Source organism: Aedes albopictus, chromosome 2 (genome assembly GCF_035046485.1).
Source record: "Aedes albopictus strain Foshan chromosome 2, AalbF5, whole genome shotgun sequence".
NCBI classification, from domain to species: Eukaryota; Metazoa; Arthropoda; class Insecta; order Diptera; family Culicidae; genus Aedes; species Aedes albopictus.
Genome location: NC_085137.1, coordinates 83,054,548 through 83,065,496, shown reverse-complemented (window position 1 = coordinate 83,065,496; position 10,949 = coordinate 83,054,548). Strand labels below are relative to the sequence as shown.

At 44.9% G+C, this 10,949-nt stretch overlaps 1 protein-coding gene across 1 annotated transcript; it reads right to left on the bottom strand.

Moving 5' to 3' along the window:
* Positions 1-304: 304 nt before the first annotated feature.
* LOC115266779 (spermidine/spermine N(1)-acetyltransferase-like protein 1) lies at positions 305-10,691 on the bottom strand. Its single transcript, XM_029873351.2, has 2 exons — positions 10,075-10,691; positions 305-557 (listed from the first exon to the last, which is right to left on the bottom strand). The coding sequence occupies exons 1-2, from the start codon at positions 10,689-10,691 to the stop codon at positions 305-307; spliced, it is 870 nt and encodes a 289-aa protein (XP_029729211.2).
* Positions 10,692-10,949: the final 258 nt, after the last annotated feature.

The window sequence follows — 10,949 nt, the reverse complement described above, 5'->3', positions numbered from 1 at the left end:
CGTGTCCCGGATACCTTCGGACCGATCATCCCGGGAAATCAACGCAAAGATGCTTACAACCGAACCATCATCACCGCCGCTCACTGCCATGATTGAATTTTGTCGTCACGGTCTGGAGTAATGAAATTACCGTATCACGTACCTTTCCAGCTGTATGACTCCGTATCGCGCAACGATGACGATGCCATCCATATCCACATCGAACTCGAATGAGAGCATATACCTAGGTAGGTGGAAGGGTAAGTTATAGCTCATACACACATACTCGAAGCCGGGGCGCGCGGATATGAAGCTGATTCGTTAATCACCCGCCATCGGGGTTTGATCTGCTGTTCCGGTTCTTGCGCGAGCTGGGCTGGGATGGACCGTTGGTTTGCGTTGTGGAGTTGTTGATTGCGGATGTGGAATTTTCCCTCGAGTTGCGTGATGGGCGTTTCATTTCATCAGACCACCGGGGACCGACTCTGACATCCGGATGCGCACCCGGGCCCCGACCCGGGGATGAAGCCGATTGTTGAGAGTAGGTACCGTGAACCGGGAGCAAATTGATCAGTTTTCTGAAAACATAACAAAATACCATTTCTGTTCATTTCTAGCGAAGTAGTTCAAGTTTGGGTTACTTCCTTCAGAAATCCAAATTAGCAGCCTTTATATTCACCCGAATAACCAATTTCCCTACGATTGACGGTATCCGGAGTGACGCTGGCAGTCGGGTTGATCCCCACTCCCCCCCCCCCCCCCTTTCCTTCGGAGGGAAAGGGCGAAAATGAAACCCTGTCCTGGCATTATGATTTCTTCCGTCTTCCGATCCGATGAGAGTGTATCAATTTAGAAATCAAATATCATCAGCATCATCATAGTCATCATAAGCACATCGTTGCCGGGAGGTTGCAGCCCGTGTATGAACGAACGGGGAGTGTGCAGGTTATCAATATTCGTTCCATTTGGACCACACTCGACAGATAACCATTTAGGCGGAACCCATCGTCGCATAGTTAGTTGGTTGCTGTCACCGACGACGACTCCGTCGACTACGTTGCGTTGGTTGGTCTATGGTGGCAATGATATGGGAGAGGACCTCATGATGGATGGTTTCAGTTCGGAAGCAACGCTGCCGCCGGTAGGTTGTGCCCAGCCGCCAACAAATGATTTATTGATTGAGCGAACCGGCAGAAATGTTACATCATTTTCGTTTCCCCATGAACGGGATCGTGGAAAGGTGAGTTTACGTAACAAGCGATTATAGGCTACGGAGGGGAATTAGAGAAAATTGATTGGGAATGCTTTTGGGCGATGTTTCAATCAGAGACATAAATGGTGAACTCATCGCTTCCGACTTGTGTTCCATTTTCCGAATATAACTGCATTATGTTAGTGGAGAAAGGATACACTCTACGGGGTTTTACCGAAACCTATTCTGGTCTTAGATGAAAGAACCAGATGACAAGATTAAAAAAAATCACTTGACCCTGATTCAAACTGTGGTTTCTGCGAATGGGTTGTTACATTAGAATAAGTACGAACGTAATGTATAGATAGGGAGAACACTAGACACAAATTAGAGCAGTGTTTTGTTCTTCAATCACTTAAACCTAATTTACAGCTCTATTGTCCACTAGGGCACTACACATTGTACAGCGCCTAAGTGTATTCTATCCTAATTCCACTAGTTCTAATTCGAACTGGTAGCCTTTGCGCGCTGCTGTCACTTTTCCATCCTGTCCATGGTAGAATGATGAGCACGATGTCGCTGTATTGCTCTTGTTCCATTTCCAGTCCGATTGGGGGTCCATTATGAGTTGCCATTAGCCGATATCCAAGTTTCCGGGTCCGTTAGAGCATATGCTCAGAAGAGGGTCAGGTGTCATCCGCATTCGGGGGAAGAGCAACTGACGAAAAGTTGCAAGTACCGGAGCTGGGATCGAACCCATGACCATCCACTAATGAAGTGAACGTGTAGCCACTACGCTACGGGCCCCGGCAATTAGAGCAGTTGTGAGAGTTGAAAATAAAGAGAACATGTTTTTGTTACCAGACAACAAACTTACGATGATACATATTTTTTAAACTGAGATGAGCTTGCTTCGACATACAGTTGTTCACAAGAACCCACCTCAGTTTTGTGGTGAGCCGATTCCAGTTTCCTGGAGCTCATTTACTCCTCCACAACTGTGATTATGTGAGAAGCAGTCTATTCCACTTCTTCGATCGATGCACCATAGACCTCCAGAGTAATACCGTGAGCGAAGCCAACAACTGCCACTACCACCGGGAGCTTAAACATCAACGCCTCGTCGCACATGACATTCCATAACACCGGACCCAGGATGGAACCTTGCGGGACTGGCTCCTGAGGTTATGTAAACGCACTTTGTATTCGATTATTAAAGTAACTTCCGAGAATATTGTACAGGTAATCGGAAATTCTCATAAGGAGGAAGGCATCGGAAACATGCGCTAAACTGGCGGTTTTGAACATGTTCCAGAGTTGCTACTACATATGTAGTAGCGAATCCTCTTTATCTTACACTGGAGCGCTATACGGCGGTCTTCGCAACCCTTTAGCCCTGGGCACCCACGATGGTGCAGAGGGCCGAATTGAAAGATTTCCATCCTGGGCGATTGCCACCCATCGCCTTGACCTATGGCCAGGTCAAATTTCTGTCGACTCGCTTGATTTCGTTGTTGAGGCTGCACCGCCATGAGCCTCTCGATCTGCTTCTGCTGCGATGTTCTGCTGGGTTCCAATCTAACGCTTGCTTGCAGATTTCGTTTCCGTCCCTGCGTAGAGTGTGGCCGACCCACCTCCACTTATACTCCCAAAACTCTGTCGCACTGCTTTTGACGACATCGACGATGGAGTTCCACGTTGGAGATCCAATTGTGAGGCCACCATGCACGAATTATATACCGCAGGCATCTACTGGCATAAAAAAACTTCTCCACATAGTATACTTTATGTAGGGGATTTGAACCTAGGACGGCTAAAACCTAGAACAGGAGGTCGTCGCTTTTAACAGTGAGGCCATCGCAGCACTTGAAGTGAGGGGCAATATATGCTGAAATGGTTCTTCATATTGGTAGCTCCACTATAAATAGACTCGCTGATCCAACATACCGGAGAGGGAAGGTATGACGTAACCATACCCAGTTATGACGTTACCATGCACGTTACTACAGCCCATTTAGTCCCTCAGCTTCAATGTCGTGCGCGCTTGTTGTGCACTAGAGCCAACGTTCACTACTTCGGAGCTGGAGCCCACATCGCTGTACGAATGCAAATGGACGTCACATGAAACTGTTCTTAATACAGTTGATATCAATTATACCTTCGTGTTATTAACTAAGTTGAACAGATAGCTAATGACTTTCAAATAGTGAAAAGTGTGGAACTAAGCACTAGTTGCGCCAGCGTTTATTTAAATGTTTAAAGCTTTTTTTTGCATGTTTTATTTCATTATCATTCAATGATATTCCTTCTGCAAAGTTGTTCAGTAGTATTAAGGCGCTTAAGTGGTGAATGTTTCGGTAGGAATATCCACCGCAAATTCTTGCAGGAACATTCCGTTGGAGGAATTTTTGAATGAACTTTTAAAAGGATAGAAAAAAGCATTTCCTTAATGAGTCGTTGGTGTAATTGTCGATAAAATTTGTAAAGAAACCTGTCGATAAATACTTGAAGTAATTTGTTTTCGAACACAAAGCGTTCAGGAAATCCAAAAGGATATCAAAACACGTCGTTTCGCAATTGAACTGAACATTTTATTTACTCTAATGAAACAACTACACTTGATTTGGTAGTACATAACTATTTCGATCGGCAGATATGCATACACAGATATATATTACACAGCTTATCTATGCAGAAAAAAACGGTAGTTAATTGTAGTGATATTCACAACAGAGACTGCGTGACCACATACTAAGAAATTTCGAAAAAAATGGAATTGGATTGAAAAGTTTAACTTTAAAACTTGAAATTACACAGATGAACCAGCCGTCGGCTGAAAATCTCTTTAATAAAGATAAATAAATAAATAAATAAATAAATAAATAACTAGAACTTAATTAATTACTGAGATCCTTCAGAATTTCTGACGGATTTTCCCTTTTGGAGATTCCTTTAAGGAATTTGTGATGCATAGGCTGAAGTAATTTGCTAAGAATGTCTTAAAGAACCTCCCTTTTTGATTCTCCGAAGAAATTCTCAAGGGAAGAAATGTATGTTGCATTTTAAACAAGTTAAACCTTGCGAAAAATTCCTATCACGAATGATCTGTATACTGTACAATTGAATTCATATTTGTAGTTTAAGTTGCGAGCTCCAACAGATCAAAGGCGGTGATCTGGTCGGAGAAATATAATTGGTGAATTGGAAGGTGTTTTCGTGTTCTATGATCAGAGATGATAATTCATAGGAGTGGTTTACTTCGGAACTCAACATGTATATGAAATAATCTTTCAACAAAGCCTTGGGGCAAAGTTCTTTGAATAATTCAAAGAGGTCATGGAAAAAATCATGGAGGAATTGTTGAAGAATTCCTTAGAGGATTACCCGGAAGAATACGTGGAGGAATTTCTTATGCATTTTTTGCAGAAATTCCTGGAGGAATCCTTTGAAAATTATTGGAAAAAATCTCTGGAGGTATTACCGTAGGAATCTTTAGAGTATTTTTTGTAGGAATCATCGGAAGCCTTTCTTAAGAAATCCTTGGAGAAGTTGCTGAAGAACTCTCCAGCCACAATTTCTAGAGGAACTCTAGGGGAAATCTTTTTAAGAACTTTTGGAGAAATATTTCAATATTTGACAGGAGAATCATCAGTAAGAGAAATACTTTTAATATCTCTAGAATTATTCCCTGAAAGAACTCCGTGACCATCCATAATAAATAGACGACCTGTAAGACATGAACAAAATCCTGTAAACAAATGTAAACGCCGCGGTTCAATTACATATAACATTTTCCACTTGAGAGCCAATACTTCTCGACAACTTCGCTGATGAGTGATGATTCGAACTTCCTAGGACAGCAGAATAATGAGATTTAACACATCAATTAGTTCGTAGTAGTGAAATTGTGCATACAATTTTACACCATTTGAGAATTTCAAGAATCATTAACAACTTTGCTGAACATACGAACTGTGCAGGTGACCTGGATCATGATAAGAAACATTTAAAATTACCCAATATCATCACGTAATGGTGGAGTTGCTTACCTCATTTTCCACCTTCCAAAGTCATAAGCTATCTGTACAAATTTGATGAAGACGTGAGCTTTTTTGGTAGTTCATAAAATAAAGGATATCAACAATTGTGTATTATTTAAACACAATGGCGCCATACAGCGGTAGATTATTGATTAGTTAAACATTCCATTTTAAAAATGATTACTGAGTTTGTTAGATGCTGGTGTAATGATGATCAAATCACATATTCATTTATTGTAACTGACTTTGTTAGAACCTTGAAATAATACAAACTAGTTTTCGTACCGATTCCAACAAATATATCTAAATATAACAAACCTTGATATGTATAGATATCAACCGTTGATATAATAATGTTATATTTTTGTTATGCCTTTCTGATCGGGATTCTTATCCTCTGGAAAAACTCCTTTCTCCAGTCCAGGCATTCCTGCGTAACAGACCTGATCATCTCGAGAGCCTCTGCAATAGTTATTTTTAAGGTCAGGTTCGAAACTCGATCTGGCCTGGCCTTACTTATGCTGAGGGATTTTGCAATCCCCGCAAGTTCCTAATCGATTACCCTCTCCTTATCGTCAGCCCCAGTTCCCAGCTGTCCTACGAAAGCAGGCCAAGGACTAAGTCCATGACGTGTAAAGAACCCCTCCAACATCCCTGGAAACTGCTCTGTAGGAGCCATAACACCTCTCGTCTGGACCATCTCGATCCTGTAGGCATAACCCCACGGATTTACGTTGGCACTCTGACAGAGACCCCCAAAGCAGGCCTTTTTGCTTGCCTATATCTCAGCCTTCAGCACCCGCCGTTCGTTTCGCTCTTCTTCAGTTCGTGCGACGCAGGTCCACAATTGCTTCAGCCCACCAGTAAGCCAGCGGTCTCCCATTGCTAGGGAGGGTTTGCCTAGGCATGGTCACATCGCACGCATGTGAGAGCCCCGCTTCCAGCTCGTTTCCGCTTAAACCGAGTAGGCGGAGGGCCTTTCAAAATATGTACCTCGTCGTTAAATTATGATGCTCAGTTTGATGCCTTCCACTGACGAGGGCTTGGCTTTTGCCTAGCCGCTTCTTCCTCTACCCGCGCCTGTTGTTGTTTTGGTCGAAGACGAGAATTGGAGAAGGCGAATGAACCACGAGCTGCATCAGCTGCTGAGAGAACCAACCATCATCCACATCGCTGAAATCGGGAGGCTACGGTGGGCGGGTCACGTCATCAGGATGCCGGTTAGCAACCCGACTAAAATGGTTCTCGAGAGTCATCCGACCGGTATAAAAAGACGTGGTGCACAGCAAGCTAGGTGGGTCGATCAAGTGTAGGACGTCTTGCGGACTCTACGCAGAGTGCGTAATTGAAGACACACAGCCATGGACCGAGTGCGATGGTGACGACTCCTACCTACAACAGAGAGCACCCATGCCTTAGTCTGACCGGTAAGGCAAGGTAAGTATGCATTCGAACTGCTTAGTGCTTATGTAGGGCAGCAAGCAGTTCAAATGCTTAATACAGTCTGTTGCACTGCTTATTCAAATACCGTGGAAGTGAGGGATCAGTCTCAAAATTATCTAAGAATCCGGCAGCAATGTTCAATGAGCTGTTCATTCACCACACATCCTTCTACAAATGTTTCAAATTCAAATGTGACCAAATGTTTCCGGATCCCGGCTAATTCAATCAAATTAGAATCCCTCGTAAAACAACACATAATCCCATCGGAAAACTGTTTTCGCTGTCATCCGTAAAACCCTCCCTCCGAATCAATCCCGTTCGTTCCACATGCATAGCTACTACCAGTAGGTAATGGCCACATTCATCACACCCGAAGGATCTGCCTGCGGCCACAAAACCGTGCGCTGTTATGACCCGTTGCTATCCGTCCATATTTCATTGAAGTAGATGGAGGTAGTGTTATGGGGCTGTCCATAAACCACGTGGTCATTTTTTTGGGACTTTTCAACCCCCCCCCCCCCCCGCGTGGTCATTAGTCCATACAAAAATTGTTATTTGTCCATACAAAATGGTCATTGGCCGAACCCCCCCCCCCCCCTCATGACCACGTGGTTTATGGACAGCCCCTTATTGCCGGTGCTGATGCTGCTGCTACCGCCTCTACACACCATCATGAAGCGAACCATCTTGTTCGGAAACCGGAAAGGCTAATATTTTGCCATATCGGAACGGAATGACCATTTGCCCATTTTCCTTCCAGAGAGCGAGGGTGCCTGGGGATTTTCGGATCCTAACCTCGTCGGGCGGGTGTTTGGGCGTGCGTGTGTTTGTGAAAACACTTATTACCATATTTATATGGTAATGGCGAGCTGATTCTGCTACTGCCAGCAGCCATCAGCCAGCCCGGAGCGAAGATTTATGGCTTCTCGGAACATGGATAGTGGACGCAGCCGCTGGCGCTGGTTGCCGGTTGTCGACACACCGTCAAGCTTTCACGGAGAAACGTGACGAGACGTGCTTTCAGATGGCGGTACGAACATCGGAGAGTGGCGTGAAACAATTCTCACCCACATATTATTGTTGACACCGGACCCGGACCGGAACAAACGAGTTCAAGCGAAGGAATTCTCATTCGGTGCCGTGCCACTCCAAAGTCAAACCATGTTTTAGAACGGAGTGCACTATGTCTTATCAAGTTATGATTTTACGAGCGAGAGCAAGACCATCAGTCGCATTTATAGGTGTGATCTTGCTGTGCTTGTGCTGGGACAGGAGTTTTACTAACATACACCGCAGAGCTATTGGACATCATCCGCGACAGAGCCACTATAGCTGTGGAGACTCTCTTACAGGCATAACACAGCGCACCATTTTTTTTGTCTCAAGAGCAAACTTATGTGTCTCTGACAGATTTTGGGTCGCTAAGTCCGAACCCGGGCTCAGATTTGCTCCAGCACGTCACAATTCTGAGCTATGTATACTTCAATTTATAGGGCAAAATATGCGATTTTGGTATTTTTTTACTGCAATCCATTAAGTATGGAAATAGTTTTTTTAAGCAATCAAAAGGTAAATTGGTCAATTAACATCTAAATTAACGACTCATGCAAAATATTTCGTTTTATCGAATGAAATTTGATAGATTTAAGCATTTTATGGTAGTATGTAAACTTGCAAGCAACTTTTGAAGGGTGACTTGTATGGGACATATCGTACCTATCATAAATCACTCAATTTCAATTCTTCGATCGCTTCACCGTAGACCTCCAGTGTAATTTCATCAGCAAAGCCGACGATTGCCACTCCTACCGGGAACTTTAACCTCGACACCTTGTCGTACATGGTGACATTCCACATCACCGGACGCAGGATGGAATCTTGCTGGACTCCTGAGGCTATGTGAAAGCACTTCCGACCCGTAAACTAGTACTTAATTCTGATAGTAACTTCCGAGGATCTTATACGGTTATGTACCCGGGTATCCCCAGACGCAGGAACGTATCGGCAATAGCCGGCCAACTGGCGCTGTTGAACGCATTCTTTACATCCAGAGTCACTACTGCACAGTTGACCCTTCTTATTACGCTTGAGCGTTATCTTGGCGATCTTTGTAATCGACAAGATAGCGTCTACAGTCGACCTCTTCTTCCGGAAGCCGAACTGGTTGCTCGAGAGCTGCTCAGGATAATCTTTTCGAACACTTTCCCCGCATATTAGTTTATATGCTGACGTATCTCCGGGGGATTTCCCCGCCTCTGACAATAGAACCAGGCTCTGCCGTTTCCAAACATCTTGGAAAACTCCTTCGTCCAGGCATATCTGCATACCAGATCTGATCATCATGAACCTCTGCAATAGCTGCTTTCAAGACCATGCTCAGAACTTTATCCAGACCTAGGGATTTTGCTATCTCCGCCAACCCCAGTCCTCAGCTGTCCTACGAAAGAAGGCCAAAGACTGGGATCATGACGCAGAAAAAGCCCCTTGATGATCCGCTACAACATCTCTGGAGACAGCTCTGTATGAGCACCTCTTTTCTTGGCCATCACGATCCTGTAGGCATCATCCCACGGATTCATATTGGCATTCAGCTGGGCTTACTATTAGGAGAAAACTCTTAAGAGCCAACCACATATCGTAAATCATTGTGTGGAAAAAATCGTATATTTTCATATATTGAATCAGAATTGTATAATAATATGTATATTAGTTGACAATGATTGCGTGAAATCGCATTTCATGCCAAATTAAATTTCAATTGCGATTTTGTTTCATATAGTCGTCTCCGATCATAAAAGGTGCGAGATACTATCGGTAGGATCGCACATAATCGGATGGAATCGTGAAAAAAACATACATTCTTAGAGTCAAGCTGCAAGTTCGCTAGCATCGTATTTATGATTTCTTTGAATCGTGGAAATCGTCGCTTCACATCGTATATGAATCTGCTAAAGCTTTCTACCTAAAGGTATGATGAAAATCGGTGAACTCGTATACAACTATAACAATGTTCTATATTGATCGTTTGCGTCACACTTGCGTCGTATACGAAGTGAATGAAATCGTAGAAATCGTATATTCATTTTACAGTCGCATATGATTGTTACTGCACTTTTAATAGTCAAATCTTAATGTCGGAAATCGTAAATGGTTTTGTTTACATATTTGTATGATGGCAAAAAAGAAAAAAAAAATGGTTGTTGCGGATAGCAACGAGGTTATGATGTAACGATAAAAAAACGTAGGTGGCGATGCGAAAACCGTCATAACTTCAAAAACTTTCACAAGAAACAGAAGCTAGAGAAACTATCCCAAACCTGAATAAGAATAAACCTTACCCGAACATTTGTCCCCGAAAACGAAACCATCAAACCCTTAACCTGCAAGATTACGGACCGTCTTCCCCGGCAAGAACGAAACCGATCCCGTGGCGACATCCCTGGTTGCTGACGGCCCGTCTCCCCCGGCAGGTACGACTCCCGATCCCGTGGCGACATCCCTGGTTGCTGACGGCCCGTCTCCCCCGGCAGGTACGACTCCCGATCCCGTGGCGACATCCCTGGTTGCTGACGGCCCGTCTCCCCCGGCAGGTACGACTCCCGATCCCGTGGCGACATCCCTGGTTGCTGACGGCCCGTCTCCCCCGGCAGGTACGACTCCCGATCCCGTGGCGACATCCCTGGTTGCTGACGGCCCGTCTCCCCCGGCAGGTACGACTCCCGATCCCGTGGCGACATCCCTGGTTGCTGACGACCCGTCTCCCCCGGCAGGTACGACTCCCGATCCCGTGGCGACATCCCTGGTTGCTGACGGCCCGTCTCCCCCGGCAGGTACGACTCCCGATCCCGTGGCGACATCCCTGGTTGCTGACGGCCCGTCTCCCCCGGCAGGTACGACTCCCGATCCCGTGGCGACATCCCTGGTTGCTGACGACCCGTCTCCCCCGGCAGGTACGACTCCCGATCCCGTGGCGACATCCCTGGTTGCTGACGGCCCGTCTCCCCCGGCAGGTACGACTTCCGATCCCGTGGCGACATCCCTGGTTGCTGACGGCCAATATTCCCGGCAAGTACGATCATCTGATCAATATCGTTGTTGTAAACATTTTGGTCCTTCGAAACCAAGCTTCCAGTTTATATGGAAGAATCCCTGCAACGACCTAGACGGTCTAACGCAGGTATAGTCCCAAAAAATCTTATCGGCTATTACTGTCAAATCCCCAAACTAAATCGATCAACCATGCAAAGAACACCTGTAGCGAAAAATATGCCTAAAGATGTTGGCGCTAAAAACAC